Source organism: Mustela nivalis (genome assembly GCF_964662115.1).
Source record: "Mustela nivalis genome assembly, chromosome: 7".
Lineage (NCBI taxonomy): Eukaryota > Metazoa > Chordata > Mammalia > Carnivora > Mustelidae > Mustela > Mustela nivalis.
Genome location: NC_139026.1, coordinates 35,336,809 through 35,364,247, shown reverse-complemented (window position 1 = coordinate 35,364,247; position 27,439 = coordinate 35,336,809). Strand labels below are relative to the sequence as shown.

At 37.9% G+C, this 27,439-nt stretch overlaps 1 protein-coding gene across 2 annotated transcripts in view; it reads left to right on the top strand.

The window, feature by feature from the left end:
- Positions 1-27,439, top strand: part of TMTC2 (transmembrane O-mannosyltransferase targeting cadherins 2) — a 437,070-nt gene that overhangs the window by 375,281 nt on the left and 34,350 nt on the right. For both annotated transcript variants that reach the window (XM_082742213.1, XM_082742214.1), the window contains one exon: positions 276-339. In XM_082742213.1, the coding sequence (XP_082598339.1) occupies positions 276-339 (64 nt within the window). The remainder of the gene's footprint in view (positions 1-275; positions 340-27,439) is intronic.

Genomic DNA, 27,439 nt, shown 5'->3' with positions numbered 1-27,439 from the left:
ATAACATTTCTAATTCTCAATACGTAAATTTAAACTAATAACAACTACTAAAAGGATTATGTTGAGATACTATTTGTAATGCCTTAAAGACAATAAGTATATTGCATGCATTCAATTTAATGTATTTTATCTGCTTTAGGCAACTTACAGTTTGATTGGTATGATGGTAATATTTTTAAAAGTTAATATTATCTTGCTGCATAATGATTCTGGTTCACTTCTCTGAAATTTTAAAATAAATGATATAGTTTGATTTTTTTTTTCATCTTTAACAGACAGGCCAGCCTCAATGAAGCAGCCGAGAAATATTATGATCTGGCAGCCAGACTGAGACCTAATGTAAGTACCTTCCTAATGAGAAATATTACTCAAAGGGATAGAGTCACAGCATGTGATAGCTTTAGACATAGAAGCCTCATGATACTGGGCTGCTTCTCTCTGATCGCTTCTTCTGAATACTCACTAAATGGCTAATTCAACAATCCGATCTCCCAGTCTCAAGCTTCTTTTCTTTTTGCAGAGATACAAATTGCGGTTTCTATCCTGTGTAAAGCACCATACTGTATGGTTTTATCACTTGAATACAGGTTTTAGCATTATCAAATACTTGGCATTTGGTTGCTTTTAAAATCAGTTCCCTGAAAGTGTTTTTTGCTATGGTGTTAAATACCTAAGGATTTCCTAACATCATAAGCTTTTTTTGATCTTTACATACACTCAGACCTCGAGCTGTGCCGCTGCCTCTTGCACAGTCCTCATTTCTAATAACTGTGCTTTTCAACTTTATCAAGTATGTTTTTATTAGAATTTTTCCCTGGGTAGTCACACTTCCATAAAGTGGGATGGATATAAATTAGATCATTACTATTGAAATGGAGGAATCATTTATGAGAAAATAAGAACCAGTTTTATATCTGTTTTCTAAGCATTTTTTTATTCGCTGCACACCACTGACCTCCAGCGTGTTGCTTTCATTCTCATGCACACGGCCTGGCATTGCCCTCCAATGCTAAAGCCTTCTCCCCTTCCTCTCTAGGTCTTGACTGTCTGTCGAGAAATGTAATTTTGAAACAGTAATGAAAGTGCATATGTGATAAGACTACAGATAGTGGGATAAGTCTCATTTCTATACAGTAACTCATCCATTGGGCAAACATCTATAGAGTGCCTGCTTTGCCATAGGATACAGAGATTTCATTCCCTAGAAGACCACATAATGGAGCGGAGAACACTGAAGATACTCAACTGATTCAAATACAGTGTGGCAATTGCTACACAGAGGTATATACAGTCCTGTAGGAGCACGAAAGAGGAGAATTAATGCTCCCTGAATGCAACACACAGGGGGAGTTGTTTTTTTTTGTTTGTTTTTTTTGTTTTTTAAGCAGATACAACCACATGTAACCTTAGCCCAGAATGTTGATGTCCCCAGTTACATTAATTATGTGGTACTTCAAGAATTGGTGAGCTGTTGGCAACAGAAGAAAATAACTTAATAGTTATAATGGTAAGAACAATAACAGCTAAAATTTATTGAACACACTGATTATGCGTCAGACACTGTGCTAAGTACTTCATGGGAATTCATTTCTCATTCATTTCTCACAACAGCCCACAGATATGTCTGTGCTCCCCATTCTGCCCAAGCCCAGAGAAATTAATATCTCACTCAGTATCGCAGTTGATAAGTATTATCACATTGTAACCCAGGCTACTCAGTGCGTAACAGAGAGCTTGATGGAGAAATGCAGCATATTGAAGGCAATGCAAGCCAGGAGATTAGGAAATGAAAATAGTAACGGTCCTCTCATTTATGTATTCAGTAAATATTTACTGAGTACCTGTTAAATGCCAAGGACCATTCCAGGCACTGGATACGCAGAAGTGCACAAAATTGACCAGAGTCCCTGCCTGTTAGGAACTGACAGTCTGGTCTGAGAAGGTGAAGTAGAAAAATAAGTAAAACATATATGGTGTCAGACAGTGATAAGTGCTTGTGGATAAACAGATCAGGAAAAGGGAAGTAGGAGGCTCAGGGGGAGACATAGGAGACATTAGGAGGTGTAGCTTTGTAAATGCCTGAGATGACCATCTTTGTATAGTGTTTATAGTGGTTGAATATGAGATCTTTAATTTTTTTGAAAGATTTATTTTAGAGAGAAAGCGTGCATGTGCACACATGTGCAGGTGGGGAGAGGGCAGAAGGAGAGGGACAGGAAGACAGAGAAGCAGACTCCAAGCTGAGCATGAAGCCTAATTTGGGGCTTGATCTCAAGACCCTGAGATCATGACCTGAGCTGAAACCAAGAGTTGGACACTAAAAGGAATGAGCTACCCAAGTGCCCTGAGATCTTCATTATATAGCTTCATTCACTGAAGGCAAGAATCAGAGTTTTTTCTTTCTTTCTTTTTTTTTCCCTTCACACTGATTAATATAATGCCTATAACACACATAATAAGTACAATGTTAAGTTCAACTGTTACTCATTGAGTATCAGTCACTTAAGTGTCAGGGTTTTTTTTGTTAAGTAGTTGATCAAATGGTCTTCTTCAGCACATTATAATGGATTAGTGAGAAAAGAACTAGCTGAGCAATCTGACTTGACCTAAAAAAAAAAAAAAAAATGAAAAAGACACTGAGATATCCTAGATTTAAGCCAGACTCATGAGATTGTTTATTTTAAATGGCTGGCCAAATCATAAAATCAATATTTAATCTCCCAATTTAATGCCACTTTTTCTGAAACCCCCCAAATTTCTTCATAAACATTCTGCAGCCTGTTTTTGAAAAATACGTTTATTCAAATGCTACTTCCTTTATCTAGTAACAATAAATTAAGTATTTTATGGATTAGATAGAATAGGAAGATCAAACTTAACAGTAAGTAAATGCTGTTACAATTATGGGTCAAGAAATGGGGTCTTTCCCTAATCTGTTTTATGAATTGGGTTTTGGTTCTCTGTAAGTAATCTAGATAAGTAGGCTGCCACCATGGCAAGACTCATAAAGACATTGGCAATAATAGAAGGTTGTGTTCTGAACCAAGGAGACCTCTTTAAACAATAGTCCATGTAACAATTTATTAGAAGTTAGCATCCAGTCCAAATTAAAGCATCCATCTAACATTTGTCTTGATCATAACTGTTCTTCCTTTTGTCTTAAGAACATCCTATGTTATTTCTGTGCTTTCATAGAATAAATTTCAGTTCCCTGCTTGCAAAAGAACTTAGTAAACAGACTTCCTTTCTCCTTCTTTATTTCAGTAGTTACACTGTTTTTTATACTTTTCTTGTCTATACAGTAGTCTAATCTTATTTTTCAAAAGGCATGTTCTTCTGTTTTTTGAATGTCCAACTATGACAATCAGGAGCTCTGTGTGGGAGACCCTGTGGGTGTTATAGCAATGTTCATGTCAGATCGTGACTCTCCAAAGTAAATTTTGTGGCTATAACCCTGTGCACTACCACTTAATTATCATCATATTGAAAACATTGTTATCCGTGGAATATATTACTCTCTTAATAAAATACCTATTCTGTTTCTTTAGTACATCCATAATTAATTTCTTCATTTCTTTCTATTCTACAAAAGCCATATTTTTTCATACAGTTTGCTTTAAAGTTGCTAATGGACTTCTTGGAACATTTTAAATACAAAGAATTCCAGTGATCAAATGCTAAAGTAATCAAAGTCTAAATTAGCAAGCGCATGTAATTTTCACCGTTAGATTATGATATTGTCTCTTCATCAGAGATATTTAATACATTGTCATTTACTCAAGCATACAGTTAGAGAAATATATTTATTACTAAAATGGCACCATTACATTTTTTAATCCTATTTGGTTGATTTTTTTGGTGAGTAGGAGGGAATAATCTAACATTAAATCTCGTACTACACTAAAATATTTTTATAATGGAAAGACTCTTAACCAAAATTGCTATTTTTAAGTTTTTCACTTTTACCTTTTCATTTGTGTAAATAAAACTGATTTCTCTCTGGAGGTTACTTTAAAAAGATAACTCTGTCTTCTCTCTCACTTATGCACATCAAAAAATGCTGACTCCTGAGGACTAGAGGGAACATTTAAATGAAACAGTTTTTTTCCTCCTTTGGGAATTAAGCCAAATTCTGCATTAACTTATGGATTTTTAATTTTTTTTCTAATGTGAAGAACGGGAAATTTGCATAATACAAAGTCACCCAAGACTTGTGTTTGGCTTTTAGTGAACTCTAGAAGTTAGAGAGGGGTAATTACTAATGATCAGGTCTATATATCTTATATTTTTCTAGATGTTATTATTTTTAGTCTGATTTCATTTCATTTTGTTTTTTTTAATCAAATTCCAGCATTGTATAAGACTCTATGCTAAGTGCAGTGGCTTCAAAGTAGATTTCAAAGTTATGAAAAATTACCCTTGATCTTGAGAAATTGTACTATCTAATATGGGGAGGCAGTGGAGGAGAGAATGCATGGATCCAAATCCTCACACTTTAGGGCAGTAAATAATGCTATATAATAAGTACTTTGTGAGTGATACAAGGTAGTGCTAGAAAAGTGTACAGGAGAGAGAAATTACTTTCAGTTGGATTGATCCTAGAAGGCTTTGAGTCAGAGTAGGAAAGTTAGATAGTCATGAAATGATAGACTGTTTGTAGGCAAAGATTTTAGCAGGAGGAGGAGAAAAAATAGAATTCTGGCAGGTTGAGACCTATGCATGAATAAGGGCATGGAGCTGAGAAAACATGAACTAGGCATGAGAAATAGTAAGCAGACACATATAGCTTATATTGTCCGGGGTTAGGGGCAGAGAGGACTACTGGGGGAAAATAGAACAAGAAATGAAGATAAAACCAGAAGAAAGGCATTGGATGCCATATCAAGAATTAGGAGTTTGTATTCCAGAATTATGTTGAACAGCATGACATAATGAAAGTGATAATTTTGAATGGCCATTCATATTTTGAAATGAAGAATGTGGGTTGCATTTGGGAAATTAGAGTTGGAAGAAGGTGCCACCTTGGGAAAACCAAATAAAAAGTTATTATAATATTTTTAAGCAGAAGTCATAATCTAAAAGAAGTACAGAAACAAATTGCAATGAAAAAGAATATGCAGAGGAAATAAGATTATTTGATGGGATACAAATAGGAAAACTAGTTGGCCCGATGAAATGTTCTAAAATTCTGAGTATAGGGTGGCTCAGTGGGTTAAAGCCTCTACCTTCAGCTCAAATCATGATCCCAGAGTCCTGGGATGGAGCCCCGCATCGGGCTCTCTGCTCAGCAGGGAGCCTGCTTCCCCTCCTTCTCTCTCTGCCTGCCTCTCTGCCTGCTTGTGATCTCTGTCTGTCAAATAAATACAAATTTTTGAAAAAATAAAATAAAATTCTGAGTTTAGGTAACTTGGAAAAAGAAAAACCCTACACAGAAACAGGGAAGTCAGAGGAGTGTATTTATTTCAAGGAAAAAAAAAATGTTAAGTTTGGACCAAGCAGATTCTGAGTGAGAGATAGGATATTATAATTGTCCATGGGACATTCCTATCAAGTAGGCAGTTGAGGGAGGCCAGAGCTAAGAATAGAGATGTGGGAGTTATTTGCAAAAAGGAGACACTGCCAAAGGAGTGGTTAAGATGACCAGGGAGAGATGTACAGAAGTAGAGAAGGGAGATGATTTCAAACCCCTGGAAATCTCTGCATTTGGAATGTAGGATATGAGACAATGATAGAACATAGAAATCAGTGTTAATGAGCAAGTCTCACTGCTGCTAAAGGCAAAGGAAAACAAAGACTGAGAATTTTTGCTGACTTCAGAGAATAAGATGCCCTTGACTACCTATACCGAGTACAACTTTGTGCAGGTGACATGGGCAGAAGTTGGTAATGGGTTAGGGAAATGGAGAACTGGCAACAGAGAGTGTCAAATGATTCTGTAAGTTTGAAGATAAATGAAAGAGACAGGGTAATAAGAAAGAAGCATTAAGTGTATATTTATCAAATATTAGAGGTAGGTGGTAAGAGATGTGAATGTTTCTAAATATGAGATGAAGAATGTGTCCAAGTAGAGGAGAGAGCAGAAACATACCAAAGATCTTCAAAGATCATTTTCTCCTTAGGGGCTGAAGAACAGAAAGTAGACTGAAGATATAAAGGGTGGAAAATTAGAAATAGAGGGGCATAAGCTGAGGTAGTAAATTACTTCTATCACAGTTACTTATCTGCTAATGCTGTGGGAAGAGGAGAGAATTTGAGGTCAAAGACCTGTGAACAGCTGTTGTGCTGAGGTGCACGTTTTTAAGTAGGCTCCTCTCCCAGTGTGGAGCCCAACACAGAATTTAAATAAAATGAGAAAAAGTGCACCTGAGCTGAGGGGAGGGTATGTGCTATGGTGAGTGCTGTGAATTGTGTAAGACTGAAGACTCACAGACCTGTACCCGTGAAGCAACAAATAATACATTATGTGTTAATTTAAAAAAATAAGAGAGAGAGAGAGAGAGAGAGAGAGAGTCGGATGCCCAACTGGCTGAGCCACCCAGGTGCCCCCTTTTGTGATAATTTTAAATGAAGTTCTGAAATCACCAACAGATGAGTTCTCGTTTTGAGCCAACTTCTCTGACTTTTGTGTCAGATGTTACAGTCAGAGATTTAGATCTCTAAGATGTATAGTATTTCATAAATGTTCTATCATGTGCCGTTATTACATATGAAATAAAGGGAAATCTGTTCCAAGGATCAGATTATCCAATAGGAAATTACATATGTACATTATACCTTTCCTAGGCACTTAGAGCATAAATTATTTTAAAGTGTTACTATAAAATTAAAGCCAGTGTTATCCATTCGGGCTCTTCAGCAATGATTTTAAGTCAACGATAAAATGAGAAATATGGGATTCAAAGAAATGAGCTTCTATGTAAGAGTTGCAGCTGTGTTATGAGATAATCAACATTTTTATAATGTATGAATTTCAGTGTGGACTACCCTTTTTATGAAAAATGTGGTGGGGTGGGTGGGAGGGTGAGAGGAGATGGCTGCTCATTGGAAATAACCACTAAGGCTGGGATTGGCTGGTGGGGGGGGTCGCAGTTAAGAATTAATCATTTGGGCAGCTATTGATGGATGGGATAAGAAAATATTTTGAAAATAGCTATTTACTGATGGGAAAGATATTCTTCCACCCTAACTAGAACAAGAGACCATGAAACTAAGTTAAACAGGACAGATTCAAATTTGACCATGTAAGAGATTTTTGGTGGGGAAATTACTGAGATTGTCCTTTTGTTGGGGGGGGGGCAGTTAATAATAATTTGTCTGGGAAGCAGTTAAACCACATTTCTGCTTGTAAATGGAGGAAGAACCATATGGCCTGTTCCAGAAGTTTCCACAACCCTCTGTGATGTGGGAAAATTATATACCATGTGTCTTTTGACTTTCAGACGTTAATAATATGTGGATCCCAGAATCACCATACTGACTTCATGAGTAAAATGTGCTTTCACGTTGCTAGTGATTTCAGTTTCAAATACATCTCTACATTTTACAGTGAGAAAATGGAATGAGGGAAGTTGACAAACCCAGAATAAACTGGTTTCAATCAAGAGAGAAATTGCCATTAGTTTTCCCCCTCGTTTTACCTGGTTTTATTAAATGGGCCCAGAGATATCATCGAAATGAGACTTGTTTATTCACAGGTATGTAATTAAGTCAACAAACACTCATTCTACTTCAGTTCATAAACAACCTTCATCACATCGATATGTATATTTATGCACACATCAGGAGAAATAAGATATCTAATTCTTGTCTAATTTCACCAACATAGATGCTCGCTTCCCTGATAGCTTCATTTACGCCAAGATCAGTTTTTGTCCTGTCCCACCTGGGTCTGTCTTCAAGCTCCTTTCCACTGTCGATCTTCTTCCCCATTTAGATGGTGTAGTTCTTTCCTCTAACAAGTTACAAAGTCTAGTTTGGGGTACATTTACCTCTCTCTGCTTACATGGTACTGTGTTTTGTATTGTACTTCCATTTTGAAAATGTAAGGTAAACCAGAAAAAAAAAAATGTATGTCTGAAGTGGTTGCTTTTTTTTTTCTTCTGTGTATTATCTTGTACAAGTCTCCATGCTTGGAATATAAAGATGATTATTAGAATGCACTTGTTTACTAACTGTTGGTGTGGGATAGGTTTTGCCTAGCCTCGGATCATATAGTTGGCCTAAACTAAGCTGTATTTACAATTTTTCCATACTTGGGGCATTGTTATTCATCACAGTCCACATGCAATCATCCTTAAACATGAGTTTTTGAATGTGTGTATGCACTCTGTGTGTGTTTCAGAATCACAACCAGAAAAGGATGGGTTGGGGAGGAGGTGTGAGGCACAGGCAGGAACATAAGGGGCTCTTGGCTATAAAGAAAATCAGCTTGAGTACTTTAGGTTGGGGAACATCAAAACCTCTGGGAAATTCACTTAATTATGTTCTCTGATTCCAAGCATGTTTATTTTTACTCACATTTCTTTGTGGGGGTATCCTTTGCATGGATTTATAACTATAATTGTTTGAATTGTGGGACCACACACTAAAATTGTATTTAGTTCCTTCTCCAGAGTAACTGGATTCCTGGCATTTTCTGGGAAAACTCAGCTAATCTAACCACAGTGGTCCACAATGCTACCTGGGAGTATCAAGTGGGGGGGCTGGGAGGTGCCACCATCAGAAGGATGTGCCCTTCCCCCACCCCAGTCATCACATTCTTCATAATCCCCTTCGGTTATTTCGACAGCTAGTTTTCTCCATTTCTATTATCCTTATAGGCATCTATGTTTCTGATCTTGGCTGATCTCACGGGGCTATGTTTTTCTAAATATATACTGAAACATTAACCAAAAGCTATGTTTGTGTATGAATCTTTATTCCCTCCTTCTTCTAATTTTCCCATAACATCTTACCACCTTTTTTGGTTTCCTTGTTTTTTCCTCTACCCTTAACTGCTTGATATCTATCAGAACTCTTACATATTTATATCTGCAGATTATATTATTATATTTGATCATAAAGACAAGTAAAAGTTGGGCAGATCCTGAAAAATTAGTAAATTGATAGATTATTTTCTTATGAAAGCCCTATGTCCTTGTTAAAGAAAAATGATTATTGATACTCTTTTTAAAAAGTAAGCAAAACTTTATTTAGGAGGATTAGTCACAATGGGGGGAGAGATGGGGTGTCACCTCAAATACAGTAAAAACACTGGGGATTTATAACCAACAAGCGTGAGGGATGAAGAACTTGTTCAGAGAGCAGGGGTGGAGAGATTCTCACTAAGTGAAGTTAGCAGGATTTTTGCTATGGCCTCAGAGAAGACCCAAGGACCAGGCCTACTCAAAAAGAGGGCTCAGAGGAGCCTGTGTCTCTCTTTGGTCAAGGAGAGATGTTTTTATCCTGAATGACATTATTCTCCCAGAGCGAGCTATTATAAATGCTAAATTTCCTATCACTGGATAATATCAGAATCAAGAGTTTTTCTTTATCACTTGAGAAGAATTTATTTAAATATGTGTAACATAATCTTTGCTAACAAGCAGTAGAATATACGGCTGAACAGAGTGACATTTTTAAGAGGGGGGAAAATGTGTGTGCTACACAATTTTTCAGTCTTTGTCTTGTAATCATCTGTTATTTCCTTGAATATCAAGTAGCAACAAGTGGCTACTGTGATACTCAGGAGTTTTAGAAATGACCCTGAACTACATTATGGTTACATCAAAAGTTAAAACTGTAGAGAACTCAGTTTCTTAAGAACAGGAGATTTATATTTGACCAACTCTCTCATCATTCCTATTTGGTTTTCATCTCCTTTTTTCTGTTTGTTTGTTTTTACTTTCTTAAATGGTTTCCACTGAAATAAAGCTCAGAAATGCAGCTTTACAATGTGTGCAAATTTTTTTTTTTTTGAAGAATAAATGGGAAGTTATAGAGAGCAAATGTGGTGTCAGGAGAGCTCTGTGATAAGAGAGTTGGATTTAGTTACACGATGATTAAATTGGTTTCACCTGAAAAGTAGTTTAGGAATTTAGAAATGCTGAATTTTAAAGATAAGCAATTTTGAAAAAAATATTTATTAAAATGATTTGCCAAATAATATATAGGAGATACTTCTAGCAATTCATGACCCCCCCCCCCAAAAAAAATTAAGTGCTTAAATTACATGAAGAAATAATAAACCGTGTTTTTGAAAGTGTGATATGACAGATTTCAACAAGTTCAAGAATGGATGTTAAACATTATCACTATCTCTATCCATCACTTTTTTTTTCCTTATTGCTCATTCTAAGGTACTCTATCCTTATCTACTTAACTATTTGATCAAAGAAGAGACAGCTGAATCTTCCTCATGGAATCTATTCTTATACCAACTTATTTCTTGATTCCACTTGTAATTTTCATTGGTTGTATATATAAGAATACTGATAAAACCCACTAAAACAAACACCTTAAAATCCTCAACATATATTACAGTTTCCTGTGTGACAAATTCTTTCTCTTAAATATATAGTACATTTTCCATTATAGTACCAGAAACCAATAATTGTTTTCTCTTTTTTCTTAACAAGTTTCAACTGTCTTTTCCCAAAGGGTTATACTATATGCTAAATTTTTATAATCAAAAGGGTTTTTTTTTTTTAAGATTTTTTTTTAAATGTATTCATTTAGAGAAAGAGAGACAGCCTCAGTGGGGGAAGGAGTAGACAGACAATCTCAAGCAGACCCTGTGCTGAGCACAGAACCCAACACAGGGCTTGATCTCAGGACCCTGAGATCATGATCTGAGCTGAAACCAAGAGTCAACTGCTTAGGAGGGCTCCGAGGAGCCCCTAATCATGGGTTTCTTCTTATTTCATTGGCTCTACTTTTGCTTGTAACCACAGCTGTGCTATCAAACTATCAGCAAATCAGACCTGCAATAATAAGTAAATTCATAGTATGGGTTGATATATCTTCATCATGATTAGTTGCTTTATTAAAATGATACCAGACATGACAAAAAACTATTTGGAAAAATACCAGTATGAAACCAATAAAAGACCAAAAGATTTTAAAGATGTGTTTCTGTAGGTCACTCTACTTAAATTCAATACATGGACATCTATTTTATTTTTTCAATGGACAAAGAGATTCCTATTAAGAATGTATAACTTCTCACTTAAATTTAGTTGTCTCTACTTTAATATCTCATTTTTTTTGATACAGCATCATTAGACTTGTATTGAGAGCAATAGATTCCTCAGGTCTTTGGGATGGAATTATTTTGCTACTCAAGAATTATTTACTTTAATTAGTCTTAGAAATCTTTATTGGAGACATGTGCATATGCTGAGTTTTTTATTCATCAAATAATATGACATTATCATTTTATTTTATAATATGCTGATTGACACAGTAACTCCCAAACGTTTGCTACTTGTAGGGAAATTTTATGGAGATCAGATGATGGATAATACCCTAAGCACTATATGATTTTATCATTGCTTTAAACTCATTATTTAAGGGCACCTGGGTGGCTCGTTGGTTAAGTGTCTGCCTTTGGCTGAGGTCATGATCCTGGAGTCCTGGAATTGCGTTCTACGTGGGGTTCTCTGCTCAGCAGAGAGCCTACTTCTTCCTTTCCCACTTGTGTTGTCTTTCTCTCTCTCTCTCTCAACCTCTCTTTCTCCCTCTGGCAAATAAATAAAATTTTTAAACCCATTATTAACATTTGAATGTGTATAAACTGGATCTCCATGTTTGGATGGTAGGTACATTTTTCACATATACCTAAAGATGTAAAAAGAAAAAAAAAAGAGCATTCTCCTAAATGGGAATAATAATATTGAGAGGTTTAAAAGTTGATAACTACTCTAGGTCTGTATTTCTAGGTATAAGTCTATTGATTATTTGAAAATTGTGTCTAACTTGGGCTCCAGAAAATTGTCATTTTTTTCTTCAATGAGATAATGTCAGCCTAATAACATCTATACTAGTTTGACATTCAAAGTTAAGTTCTACCACATTTTTTAAATTAACATACAATGTACTATTTGCCCTAGGGGTACAGGTCTATGAATCATCAGGCTTACACACTTCACAGCACTCACCATAGCACACACCCTCCCCCATGTCCTTAACCCAACCACCCTCTCCATATCCCCATGCCCCTGGCAACACTCAGTTTCTTTTGTGAGATTAAGAGTCTCTTATGGGGGAGGTGCCTGGGTGGCTCCATGGGTTAAACCCCTACCTTTAGCTCAGGTCATGATCTCAGGGTCCTAGCATCAAGCCCCACATTGGGCTCTCTACTCAGGGGGAGCCTGCTACCTCTCTCTCTCTCTCTCTGCCTGCCCCTCTGTCTACTTGTGATCTCTCTGTCAAATTTTTTAAAAAAAATCTTTAAAAAAATTAGAGTCTCTTATGATGTGTCTCCCTCCTGATCCCATCTTGTTTCATTTTTTCCTTCCCTACCCTCCAAACCCCCCTTTTGCCTCTCAAACTCCTCATATCAGGGAAATCATATGATAATTGTTTTTCTCTGGTTGACTTATTTTGCTCAGCAAATACCCTTTAGTTCCAACCATGTTGTTGCAAATGGCAAGATTTCATTTCTTTTGATGGCTGCATAGTATTCCATTGTGTATATGTACTACATTATCTCTATCCATTCATCTGTTGCTGGACATCTAGGTTCTTTCCATAGTTTGGCTATTGTAGACATTGCTGCTATAAACATTCGGGTGCACATGCCCCTTCAAATCACTGCATTTGTATCGTTAGGGTAAATACCCGGTAGTGTGATTGCTGGGTCATAGTGTAGCTCTATTTTCAACTTTTTGAAGAACCTCCATGCTGTTTCCAGAGTAACCACGCCAGCTTGCATTCTCACCAACAGCATAGTAGGGTTCCCCTTTCTCCACATCCTCTCCAGCATCTGTCATTTCCTGACTTATTAATTTTAGCCATTCTAACTGGTGTGAGGTGGTATCTCATTGTGGCTGTGATTTGTATTTTCCTGATGCCGAGTGATGTGGAGTACTTTTTCATTTGTCTGTTGGCCATCTGGCTGTTTTCTTTGCAGAAATATCTGTTCATGTCCTCTGCCCATTTCTTGATTGGATTCTTTGTTCTTTGGGTGTTGAGTTTGACAAGTTCTTTATAGATTTTGGATACTAGCCTTTATCTGATATGTCATTTGCAAATATCTTCTTGCATTCTGTCAGTTGTCTTTTGGTTTTGTTGACTCTTTCCTTTGCTGTGCAAAAGCTTTTGATCTTGATGAAGTCCCAATAGTTCATTTTTGCCCTTGCTTCCCTTGCCTTTGGCAATGTTTCTAGGAAGAAGTTGCTGCAGCTGAGGTGGAAGAGGTTGCTTCCTGTGTTCTCTTCAAGAATTTTGATGGATTCCTCTCTTACATTGAGTCTGTCTTCATGTGTGGTGTAAGGAAATGGTCCAGTTTCATTTTTCTGCATGTGACTGTCCAGTTTTCCCAACGCCATTTGTTGAAGAGACTGTCTTTTTTCCACTGGACATTCTTTCCTGCTTTGTCGAAGATTAGTTGACCATAGAGTTGAAGATCTGGTTCAGGGCTCTCTATTCTGTTTCATTGATCTAGGTGTCTGTTTTTGTGCCAGTACCATACTGTCTCGATGATGACAGCTTTGTAATAGAGCTTGAAGTCTGGAATTGTGATCCCACCAACTTTGGTTTTCTTTTCCAACTTTCCTCTGGCTATTCGGGGTCTTTTCTTGTTCCATATAAATTTTAGGATTATTTGTTCCATTTCTTTGAAAAAAATGGATGGTATTTTAATAGGGATTGCATTAAACATGTAGATAGCTTTAGGTAACATAGACATTTTCACAATATTTGTTCTTCCAGTCCATGAGCATGGAATGCTTTTCCATTTCTTTGTGTCTTACCCAATTTCTTTCATGAGTACTTTATAATTTTCTGAATACAGATTCTTTGCCTCTTTGGTTAGGTTTATTCCTAGTTATCTTATGGTTTTGGGTGCAATTGTAAATGGGATTGACTCCTTAATTTCTCTTTCTTCTGTCTTTTTGTTAGTGTATAGAAGTGCAACTGATTTCTGTGCATTGATTTTGTATCCCGACACTTTACTGAATTCCTGTTCAAGCTCTAGCAGATTTGGAGTGGAGTCGTTGGGGTTTTCCACATAAAGAATCATATCATTGGCAAAGAGTGAGAGTTTGACTTCTTCTTTGCTGATTCAGATGCCTTTATTTTCTTTTGTTGTCTGGTTGCTGAGGCTAGGACTTCTAGTACTATGTTGAATAGCAGTGGTGATAATGGACATCCCTGCCATGTTCCTGCCCTTAGGGGAAAAGCTCTCAGTTTTTTCCTATTGAGAATGATATTCGCTGTGGGTTTTTCATAGATGCCTTTGATGATATTGAGGTAAGTAGCCTATATTCCTACACTTTGAAGAATTTTGATCAAGAAAGAATGCTGTACTTTGGCAAATGCTTTTTCAGCATCTATTGAGAGTATCATATGGTTCTTGTTCTTTCTTTTATTAATGTATTGTAGCACATTGATTGATTTGCAGTTGTTGAACCAACCTTGCAGCCCTGGAATAAATCCCACTTGGTTGTAGTGAATAATCTTTTTAATGTCGGACCCTATTGGCTAGTATTTTGGTGAGAATTTTCACATCTGTGTTCATCAAGGATATTGGTCTGTAATTCTCTTTTTTGGTGGGGTTCTTTGTGTGGTTTTGGGATTAAGGTAATGCTGGCTTTATAAAATGAGTTTGGAACTTTTTCTTCCATTTCTATTTTATGGAACAGTTTCCAGAGAATAGGTATTAATTCTTCTTTAAATGTTTGGTAGAAATCTCCTGGGAAGCCATGTGGCCCTAGGCTCTTGTTTCTTGGGAGACTTTTGATAACTGCTTCAATCTTCTTACTGGTTATGGGTCTGTTCAGGTTTTCTCTTTCTTCCTGGTTTAGTTGTGGTAGTTTATGTGTCTCTAGGAATGTATCCATTTCTTTTAGATTGTCAAATTTGCTGGTGTATAGCTGCTCAAAATATGTTCTTATATTGTTTGTATTTCCTTGGTGTTGGTTGTGATCTCTCCTCTTTCATTCATGCTTTTATTAATTTGGGTCCTTTCTCTTTTCTTTTTTGGTAAGTGTGGCCAGGGTTTTATCATTCTTTTTAATTTTTTCAAAGAACCAGCTCCTAGTTTTGTTGATTTGTTCTATTGTTTTTTAGTTTCTGTTTCCTTGATTTCTGCTCTGATCTTTATTATTTCTCTTCTCCTGCTGGGTTTAGGCTTTCTTGGCTGTTCTTTCTCCAGCTCCTTTAGGTGTAGGGTTAGGTTGTGTAGTTGAGACCTTTCTTGTTTCTTGAGAAAGGCTTGTATCACTATATACTTCCCTGTCAGGACCGCCTTTGCTGTGTCCCACAGATTGTGAATAGTTGTGTTACCATTATCATTTGTTTCCATGAATTTTTCTTCTTTAATTTCCTGGTTGACCCATTCATTCTTTAGTAGGATGCTCTTTAGCCTTGATATATCTGAGTTCTTTCCAACTTTCCTCTTGTGATTGACTTCTAGCTTCGGAGCATTGTGGTTTGACAATATGCAGGGAATGATCCCAACTTTTTGGTAGCAGTTGAGACTTGATTTGTGACCCAAGATGTGATCTATTCTGGAGAATATTCCATGTGCATTAGAGAAGAATGTGTATTCTGTTGCTTTGGGACAGAATGTTCTGAGTATATTTGTGATGTCCATCTTGTCCAGTGTATCATTTAAGACCTTTATTTTCTTGTTGATCTTTTGCTTGGAATATCTGTCTATTTCAGTGAGGAGGTGTTAAAGTCCCCCACTATTATTGTATTATTGTTGATGTGTTTCTTTGATTTTGTTATTAATTGGTTTATATAGTTGGCTGCTCCCATGTTAGGGGCATAGATATTCAAAATTGTTATATCTTCTTGTTACACAGACCCTTTAAATATGATATAGTGTCCTTCCTCATCTCTTATTATGGTCTTTGGCTTAAAATTTAATTTATCTAATATAAGGGTTTCCACCCCAACTTTCTTTTGATGTTTATTAGCATGGTAAATTCTTGTCCAACCCTCACTTTTAATCTTTGGGTCTAAAATGAGTTACTTGTAGACAGCATACAGATGGGTTTTGGGTTTTTTTTTTGTCCATTCTGATACCCTGTGTCTTTTCTATTTTGAATTGCATTTAGCCCATTTACATTCAGGGTAACTCTTTAAAGATAGGAATTTGTTAACATTGTATTGCCTGTAAGATGACTGTATATTGTCTCTGTTCCTTTCTGGTGTACTAGTTTTAGGCTCTCTCTTTGCTTAGAGTACCCCTTTCAATATTTCCTATTTCAATAGGGCTGGTTTGGTGTTTACTAATTCTTTTCATCTTTGTTTGTGCTGGAACTTTTTAACTCTCCTTCTATTTCCCGTGAGAGCCTAGGTGAATATAGTATTCTTGGCTGCATGTTTTTCTCATTTAGTGCTCCAAATATATCATGCCAGTCCTTCCTGGCCTGCCAGGTCTCTGTGGATAAGTCTGCTGCCAATCTAATATTTTTACCATTGTATGTTACAGACTTCTTGTCCTGAGCTGCTTTCAGGATTTTCTCCTTATCACCAAGACTTGTAAGTTTTTCTATTAGATGATGGAGTGTGGATCTATTTTTATTGATTTTGAGGGGGTTTCTCTATGCATCCTGGATTTTGATGCTTGTTCTCTTTGCCATATTAGGGAAATCCTCTACTATAATTCGCTCCAATATACCTTCTGCTCCCCTCTCTCTCTCTTCTTCTTCTGGAATCCAAATTCTCCTATTGTTTTGTCTAATGTTATCACTTATCTCTCGAAGTCTCCCCTCCTGTTCCTGTAGTTGTTTGTCTCTCTTCTGCTCAGCTTCTTTATTCTCTATCATTTGGTCTTCTACATCACTAATTCTCTCTTCTGCCTCATTTATCCTAGAAGTAAGAGCCTCTATTTTTTATTGCACTTCATTAATAGCTTTTTAAATTTCTGCTTGGTTAGATTTTAGTTCTTTTATTTCTCCATAAAGGACTTTCATTTGTCCAGACAGTGTTTCTCTGATATGTTCCATGCCTTTTTTGAGCCCAGCTAGCACCTTGAAAATCGTCATCCTGAACTCTAGATCTGCCGTATTACCAATGTCCATATTGATTAGGTCCATAGCCTTTGGAACTGCCTCTTGTTCTTTTGTTTGTGGTGAGTTTTTCAGCCTTGCCATTTTATCTAGATAATAATATATGAACTAGAGAATAAAATACTAAAAGGGGGTAAAAAGAATTTTTTTAAAAAAATTAAAAAATATATATATATATATAGAGAGAGAGAGAGTAGACTGGTGAATAGAGCAGAGCCACTCACTTGATTTTGGGTGTATTTTGGTCCCTTAAAAGAAACTACCCCCCCCCAAAAAAAAGAAACTGCCTCCCTAAATTTTAAAGAATAATAAACTTACATATATACAAAAATAAGGGTAAACATGATGAAGTGGAATATGATTGTAAAGGTGAAAATTTTAAAAATATTCTGAAAAAGAAATTTATAACATAAGTTGGTTGGAAAAAGAAAAAAAAGAATGTGGAGAGAATTTTCTCAGGCTGGATTCTAGAACAAAACTGTGTGCTAGATTTAGGGTACATTTTAATCTATTAGAAGAAATTCTATCCCAGCTTTTTTTAGAAGAAAAAACCCTATATGTATACAAAAAATATAGTTAGATACACTGAAAGATAAAATATGACTATAATGATGAAGGTTTAAACAGATTTTTTTTATAAAGGTATTGTTAAGATTAACTTGTGTAAAAACATTAAAAGAGGAAAGAGGAAAAGTTAACAAAATTAGAATAAGAAAAAAATAAATTAAAAAAAATTAATTAACTTTGCAAGACCAAAGAATCATGGACAGATAGCCATGAATTCCATGCTTTGCTTTCCCCTCCCTGGAATTCCGCTCTTCTCTTTGATCAGTGAGCATAGTTTTGGCTGGATGTTTTTGCTGATCTTCTGGGGGAGGGGACTGTTGTAGTGATTCTCAAATGTCTTGGCCCGAGGCGGAATTGTGCCGCCCTTGCCAGGGGCGGGGCTACGTAATTTGCTCGGGTTTGCTCTTTGGAGTTTTTGTTCCCTGAACACTTTCGGTAGAGCTCTGGAGGATGGGAATGAAGATGGCATCCTCCCAATCTCCAGCCTGGAGGAGGCAAGAGATTGGGGCCCCACTCCTCCGTGCACCCTTGGAGAAAAGTCACTCATATCTCCCTGGCCTCCGGCGGTGCTCTGAGCTCACCTGGCCTATGACCAAGTGTTTCTGTCTGTGGTGCACAGCCCCGTTTGGAGTCTCCGAACCCAGATTTTGCCTCCAGAGGAGGAAAGTGAGTCTCCGTGGACCTGTCACTTGTCGGGTCCCTGCTCAAAGAGTGGCCTGACTGTGCTGCAGATCACAGCTTAAGGTAACCCGGAGCTGAGAGTTCACTCCTTGGCTCAAACTCTATAGCTGGCTTCCCTGCTGTATCAGAGCAGATACCTCCTAGCTGATACCTGTGAGGTATCAGAGATACCTTGTAGCCCTGCCACACTCAGACACCCCCCCATCCTTCTGTGACCCCGCAGGACCTGAGACCACACTGTCCCTGAGAGGGCTCCACTCCCACTTAGCCTCAGGTGCAATGTCCCTCAGTGGAGCAGACTTCTAAATGTTCAGATTTTGTGTTCCGTTGCTGCACTGCTTGCTGGAAGTCAGCCTCTCCCTGTGTTCTGTCTTCCCACTGCTTCAGATTCACTTCTCCGCACGTCCTACCTTTCATGTGGTCGATTTCTTGTTTCTGGAATTGCTTCTCTTCTCTCTGACCTCTTGTTGGGTTTGTAGGTGTTCGGAATGGTTTGATAACTATCTAGTTGAACTCCTATGACCTAATGTCATCTCAGTCTGCTATTCCTCCACCATCTTGACTCCCAAGAAAGTTCTACCACATTTTTACAGATGGGAATACTGAGGCAGGACAACTTTCTGGGGTACCACAGCTAGTGGTAGAGTCAGAATACGAAGCCAGATGGTCTGGCTTCAGAACCTGTGTTGTTAACTTTCTGCTTCTTTTATAAGATTGTTTACCAAAAATTCAATAATGGTCACAAAACCTCAGACTCTGAAGTCAAAGGACAGTTCTTATTTAAAATGTGGTGATTGACATTGTCTAGAATGTTTGTATACTAATCATTTTGAGCAGAAGCTCTGTTTAGAAAAATTGACAGATTCTTAAGATTAATTCATACATCCTTGAACATATGCTTATATCCACCCCACTTCACATAGTCTTTATAGATCCCAGTTGGAGAAACCTTGGAGAAATAAAATGGTACAGGCCTTAAATATAGAGAAGCAGAGTACCTATCAGTTTCTAAAGTAGGCTCTGGGGATACAATGAGAAACAAAGTTGTTATGATCTCTGCCCTCTTAGAGATGTAGCAGATGTAGTCTTAGCATTTACTTATTCCTTAATTTTTGTCGTGAGTGGTTTATCTAGGTGATGAAGCTTGAAAGTTTTCATCTTCTACAGCTTATACAACAATGCCTAACAATGCATAAACTCAATCACCTTGTCATGTTGTGTGTTGAAAGCCTATTTAGGGACCTCAAGAAACATAGCAGACAAATTACTATTTTGTATTGCTTGCAATGTATTGATTACTTTGCCCTTGACTAGTTCACACAGTCACAGTAAATGTGCTGCTCATTTTCTCGTAAAGAAAATTTATTTCCTTTTCTTTAATAAGTCCTTAGAAAATTTGAAGCAAGCACAATGGTTTAGTGAAATGCTGTTTTACGACTTGGAAGGCCACTTTGGACAGTAGGTACTAACTTAGTTGGTAGCAAGTAAAACTTCTTTGGGAAGTTTTGCTATTACTGAATGTGGTTTATTTATTTATTTATTTATAATTTGACAGAGAGAAAGAGATCACAAGTAGGCAGAGAGGCAGGCAGAGGGAGAGGGGGAAGCAGGCTTCCCACCAAACAGAGAGCCCAATGTGAGGCTTGAACCCAGGACCCTGAGACCACGATCTGAGCCCAAGGCAGAGGCCCAACCCACTGAGCCACCCAGGTGCCCCCTGAATTTGTTTTTAGAATAAGAATTCTGAGGGGTGCCTGTGTGGTTCCATCTTTAAACATCTGCCTTCGGCCCAGGTCCTGGGATCAAGCCCCGAGTCGGGCTCCCTGTTCTGTGGAAAGCCTGCTTCTCCCTCTCCCACTCCCCCTGCTTCTGCTCCCTGGCTGTCTCTCTCTGTGTCAAATAAATAAAATCTTTTAAAAATAAAATATAATAAGAATTGTGTTAGAATGCCATGGGTACATCATATCCAATTTTATTTTATTTCTACTATATATGTTTGTGATCTAGAGATATATTTGAGAAAAACTTCATATACTATGGTGATTGTGATTTCATGTCCAATAAAAGAAAAATGTTTACATACATAGGAATCTAAAATTTTCCCACATATAAATAAACCAGTATATATTCTTTTTAAAAAAAATATTCCTTGAAAAAAAAAACAAAACCTCCTTAGAAATGTGTTAAATTGATTGTAGGTTTTTAAACTGTTTGATGAAGTCGTGTTAATGGAGTATTACAGCAAAACTTATTAATTCAGAATTGGTCTTCTAGTCCTTCCTATTTAACTAATTTTAGTACTTTCTATATCTAAACTGAAGTAGCTAAAGATGTTTATGTCGGAGGAACTACTGCATGAAAACATTATATGACTCAATTCTTTTTAAAACTTGGTTTGAATTTTCTGTTTGAGGGAAATGTATTCCCTCTTCAAGTGTGTACAAGCTTTAGCACTATATGTACATACTAGAACATTCTGAACTCCGGGGATAACCAGAGTCTGGCCAATGGGTGTTGGTAGGAGCCACAGAACAAGTCAGGGTCCTTTGGTGCAGGCAGGAACCCCTCTGAAGCACTGAGATGCACACCATCACTGACGTCTGACCACCAGAGACAATTTATTGTTGCACATTTTGAAGGCTCATGTCGAACAAAAAGTTTTGACTGAATGAACAGTGTGCAATGCCCAATGATCGTTGGTGTAGAATAGACAGTGCTTTTCAAACTTAAATCAATGTTTAAAATTTTAATATGTTGTTAGGAACAGATATAGTTAAGCCATGACATGTTGTATTTCTAAAGCATAAATCTTAATAATGAGTATATAGTTCTGGTATATTAATAGCATCAAATTTAGGAAATGCTTAGACATCGGCTGTATTCTCATGATTTGGCAGCAGTTAAAAAAGTTGTGTGCTGGGTGGCTCAGAATTTTTTTTGTTTTTTTGTTTTTTATGTTTTTTTTTTTTTTAAGATTTTATTTATTTATTTAACACAGAGAGATCACAAGTAGGCAGAGAGGCAGGCAGAAATAGGAAGGGAAGCGGGATCCCTGCTGAGCAGAGAGCCCGATGCGGGGCTCAATCCCAGGACCCTGGGATCATGACGTAAGCCAAAAGCAGAGGCTTTTAACCCACTGAGCCACCCAGGCGCCCGAGCTCAGTGGTTTAAAGCCTCTGCCTTCTGCTCAGGTCAAGACCCTAGGTTCTTGGGATCGAGCCCTGCGTCGGGCTCTCTGCTTAGCTGGGAGCCTGCTTCCTCCTTTCTCTCTCTCTGCCTACTTGTGATCTCTGTCTATCAAATAAATAAAAAATCTTTAAAAAAAAAAAAAGTTGTGTGCCAGCAGTCTCTTCAGGGAACTCCTCATGGAATCATGTCTTATTCACCTGCCCTGGCAATGTAGCTCTGGCCGTTTGGGCTCCGGAATCAAATGATGTGCACACTAAATCAGGCTTCATTCACCACCTCTGGCGCTAGCATCTTGGATAAACCAAGATGACCGCTTTCCTCCCCAACCTTCATATGCTCACTCTGTAAATGGAGTTAATAATAGACACCTCAGAGGGTTTGTTACGGAACTTCACAATACATAAAAAACACTTAGAATGCTGCGTGATCCGTAGGAAGTGCTACATAATTTACATTGCAGGAATATGTCTATGTATTCTTAACATAGCATAAATTTAAATTAAGAAGTCATTTCCACTTCCCAGGCTCTGTAGACAATGAGCCTCTGTAGACAATACCCATCTCGGGCTCAAGCACGCTCCTTCCTCAGGGCATTTACCCTCTTTCCTTCCTGCAGCTCTCATGCTTTTCCTCCCGATAGTAGCACGCCTTGTTCAAGTGTTATCTTCAATACCTGCTCAGATAGTACCTTATATCAGGAAGACTTCCCTTCCTGCCCAATCTGAAACACTCCTGTACCCCTAACATGCCCTCGCTCTTTTACCCTGCTGTATTTTTTTCCCCCTTGGAGCTTATCATCGTCTGTAGTCTATGTCTTTCCTTCTGTATGTGCATTATCTGCCTCTGCTCTCTCAAATGTGAGCTCTGAGATGGCAGGGACTTCATTCCCTGTAGCGTGCTTTCCGCAGTATGTAATGCGGTCCCTGAAACGGGCTGGTGCTCAGTCAATATTGTGAAGGAATGCACGCGAGGCTTCTGTCCTCTCAGTCTGTGCTGGCTTCCTGTCCTTCCATACTGCGGCTCTCTCGTGGCATGGGTCTAGCACTTTGAACAGGCTGTGTATCTCCTCCTCTCCCCCAGAAAAACTTGGCCTCTAAATGCAAGCCAACCACTGCGTGGACTGCTCGGCACAAAACAGGTTGATCTTTTGCAACATTGGAAATCAGACCCAAACACAACCACACTGACTGCCAAGAACACATTGAGAGGCTGTACAGTAGCTGAAGAGCCATTTGAGTGATTTTTAAGAGATTTTTCAAGGCTGAGGTTGAGTTTTAACTCTCAGTGAATGTGGAAACTTGAAATCTTCTCTCCTAATCCCTGACAGGCACCCGCCTGGGTCTCTTGGTTCACTCAGTCTCGCTACCGGAGTATCAGGGGACAGTGATCACAGTGAACTGGAAGCTCTCATTTTAAATGAATTCTTACTCTCATGAAATTCAGAATCACTCAGGTAGTTGCGTCTCCTATTTAGTGTTCATACTTTTGGATTCTAAAACTCAGCCTGTGGTAGACGTGACAACACATCTAATAGAATAAACATATATAAACCTTTGGGACAGGGGCTACAGAGCTCTGTATTCTAAAATAAAATACATTTGCTATTTATTATCTAGAAAGCAGTTTAACTCTTACGCTTCTTTCCTTGGCGTGATGGTATGCATACGTTACCGGCCTCATGTAACCTTGAAAAACACGAACTAAATCTTAAGGTGGAAGCTGATTTTTTTTTAACTCATTCAGACCTGAATGAAAACTTGACCCTGGTTTTTGAAAAATTGACCCCTAAAAGGGCATACTTCCCTCCCAACAGGGAATTTACCCTGTAAAAAATTTCTTTTCACAAAATGACAGAAATATTGCAATGCTGAAGATAAGAGTATGTGAGAGAATTTAGGGTATGAATAAGGAGCTAAGAAGTTTTCCTCCCCAAGTTTATAAGGGAAAAACAAAACCTTGCATTTAGTTTCCCTGTGCTCTTGTCTCTGGGTGACTGTTTCCATATTTGGAGCCACAATGGGAAGAATACACCGGTGGAAAGGAAGTGACAAAAACAGCAGGGGAGGTCCCTATCCCGAGAGGGAAAGTGCCCCAGGGAGCTGACATGACAGACCACTGACCTGGGTGTCAGTGTGTTCGATTCAGCCTTGAGAGGGAAAAGACATGGTCTCTAAAAGAGAAGTAGCCTGCACTTTAAGAAACCTGATTGTGGTCAAGAAATAATTTTAAAGATGAAAATAACAAATTAGCTCAACTGTATGCATGCTTTCCAGGGAGAGTATCTTTTTCCAGACTTTGTCTGCCTTCCCTGTGGCCAGCCTCAGTGGTGAGTCTGTTGGGTCAGAAGCAAGGGCCTGAGTGCTAACTGCATCTCCTCTGTGGAGTTTGGTTGTGATGTTTTTATTTTTGTAGGGTCATTGAAACAACACCCTGCACCTGGAAAAGAGCACTCAATTTTAACCTCCTCCACAATTTACATTTGTTATTTGTTCTCCCATGAGTTACACTGATGGAAGGAAGCTAAAATAAGGGGGGGGGGGCAGGGAATGTGGTTACATTTTTTTGAAAATTATGCCTTTGAGAAAATGTCTTAATGAAGTTAGTATTTGACCACATTCCCCCCAACAGATAAGGTTTGCCCAGCATTAACCTTTATCTACTTTACCTTTATCTCAGAGCTTTTTTATTTGCCACAGGGAGAACATTGTTTGTTTTTTAAGATTTTATTTATTTACTTGACAGAGAGCGAGATCACAAGTAAGCAGAGAGGCAGGCAGAGAGAGAGCAGGGGAAGCAGGCTCAATGCTGAGCAGAGAGCCCGATGCAGGGCTTGATCCCAGGACCCTGAGATCATGACCTGAGCCGAAGGCAGAGGCTTAACCCACTGAGCCACCCAGGTGCCCAAGAATAGTTTTTTTAAAATTATGGTCACAACTAGTTGCCATCATGCTACAAACAATTTGACATCCTTATTTCTCTTTAGGACTTCATTTGTTGTTTGAAACCCTATTCATAAAACAGTGGGAAAATAGTTGTATGGATTTATTTGAATTGAGAGAAGTGTTTGATATGCCTTGAAAATACTGCCCTCTGTGTCTGTCAAAAATAAAGTGGTATGTTATAGAATTGTAGAATCACTATATTGTACACCTGAAACTTACGTAACACTGTATGTGAACTGTAGTGGAATTAAAATAAAAAACTTAACAAAGAAAAAAATATATAGTGGCATGAAAAATAGGACCCACAGAAAGAAGTTAACATTTTAGAAATTAACCATCTGTTTGAGCTCCGTTAACAAAAGATCCTGCAAGGCCTCCCTTAACATGATATTCTTGAACTGTTCCTGGAAACAACAGGGTGAATTTATTGTCCAATTAAAACTGATAAGAAAGTTGGCTTTGACATTCATTAAATAAACCCAAGATTCTACATCCACTCTGGGACTCTTTGTTTTATATTATCTATAATTTTCTTGCTTACAATCAATGCTAACAAATTTTCTACCACAGCAAAGGCAATAGTGGTACAGTTCTATTAGTTGCTGTTGTTTTTGTTTTTGTTTTTAAATCTGCCTGCTGTCATTGACCTTGAGCCCAAATGTTATTTGTTGAGAATAAAAATACCAGTCTTGCCCTTGTGTAATACAGTTTGTCTCAGCTGTAACCATGTTAGAAGGAGCTTTAGGAATGTACTGAACCCTGGGTCTTACTAGATACTCTGATTTTAATTGGTCAAAGATGGGGCTCATCATCCTAGTTTTTAAAGTTCCCCGGGTGATTCTAACATGTCATAAGATTGTGGACCTCTAGCTGAAAGGTCATTCTCTTCTTGATTGGCTTTGCCTCAGTCAGTAGCAGCAAAGCCATTTACTATATGATCTTGGGTTTGTAGTTTCACCTCTCTTTCAATTTCTTTTTCTGTCAGACAGGATACTAATTGTACTTAAATCATAAAATCATTTTTGAGAATCCTGTGAATTACTGAATTTTCAGAAATTAAAATAGTGCCTGAAACATAAGTGCCATACAGATAAGCTGTCATCAGCATTAACTTCTCAGTTTTTAAAATCCAATGATAATAATCAAGCTTTGGATGGCTTCCTTATGTATACAACGTGTGCTCTTCTGAAACATCTGCACATTTGTGCTTTCACTGTACAAGAAAACCTCATTTTATTGCCCTTCCCTTGATTTCACTGCATTATTTTTTACAAATAGAAAGTCTGTGGCAACCCGGCATCAAGCAAGTCTATCGGCACCATTTTTCCAACAGCTTTTGCTCAATCTATGCCTCTGGTAGTCTCACAATATTTCAAACATTTTCTTTATAATTTTTTTATGGTGATCTGTGTCTGTGGCCTTTCATTTTACCATTGAAATTGTTTTGGGGCTTCTTACCCATGCCCATGTGAGATGGTCAGCTTAATGGATACATGTATGTGTTCTGACTGCTGCACTGGCTGACCATTCTTCCATTTCCCGCTCTTTAGCCTGTTTCCTGAGACACAACAACATTGAAATGAGGCTAATTAATAATTCCGCAGTGGTCTTTAAGTGCTCAAATGAGAAGAAGAGTCACACATCTCTCACTTTAAATCAAAAGCTAAAAATGACTAGTATAGTGTAGAAAGATGATAGATAGATTTCTATTATAAATCTTGGAAAGCTTGTTGAAAGCCTCTGAAATCAGTGGGAAGCTAGGTTTCTTGATGAGATAGCCAAGCTGTGAATGCAAAGGAAAAGTTGCTGAAGGATATTAAAAGCATTACTCCAGTGAACACAAATGATAAAAAAGTGAAACAACCTTATTGCTGATGTGGAGATAGTTCTAGTAGTCTGGAGAGAAGATCACACCAGCCACAGCATTCCCTCAGGCCAAAGGCTAATCCAGAGTAAGGCCCTCACTCTCTTTAGTTCTCTGAAGCTTGCAGAAGAAAAGCTTGGAGGTGGCTAAGGTTTGCTTATGGGGTTTAAGGAAAGAATCTGTCTCCTGGTCATAAAAGTGCAAGGTGAAGAAGCAGCTAGTGCTGATGCAGAAGTTGGAACAAGTTTTCCAGAAGATCCAGCTAAGATAGTTAATGAAGGTAGTTACCCTAAATGACAAGCTTGTATGGATGAAACAGCCCTATGGGAAGAAGATGCCATCTGGGGCTTATGTAACTAGAGAAGAGAAGTCAGTGCGTGGCTTCCAGGCTTCACAGGACAGGCTGACCCTCTTGTTAAGGGCCAATGCGTCTGGTGATGTTCCATAGTAGCCGGTGTTCACTGACCATTAGGAAAACCATAGGGCCATTAAGAACTATGCTAAAATATTGTGCCTGTGCACTATGAATAGAACAGCAAGCCTAGATGACAGCACATTTGCTTACAGTATGGTTTACTGAATATTTTAGGCTCACTGTTGAGCTCTACTTGGGGAAAAAATTTTTTTTTTCTTTCACAGTATTACTGCTCATTGATAATGCAGCTGTCCACCCAAGAGCTGGAGATGTGCAATGAGATGAATGTTGTTTTCATTACTGCTAACAACAACATCCATTCTACAGCCTATGAATCAAGGAGTGATTTCAACTTTTAAGCCTTACTATTTAGGAAACACATTTTGTAAGGCTGTAGTTGCCATACATAGTGATTCCCCTGATGGGTCTGAGCAGTGCATATTAAAAACTTTCTGGAGAGAATTCACCATTCTTAAATACCACTCAGAACACTTGTGAATTGTGGGAAGAGGTCAAAATGTCAACATTAATAGGAGTTTGGAAAAAGTTGATTCCAACC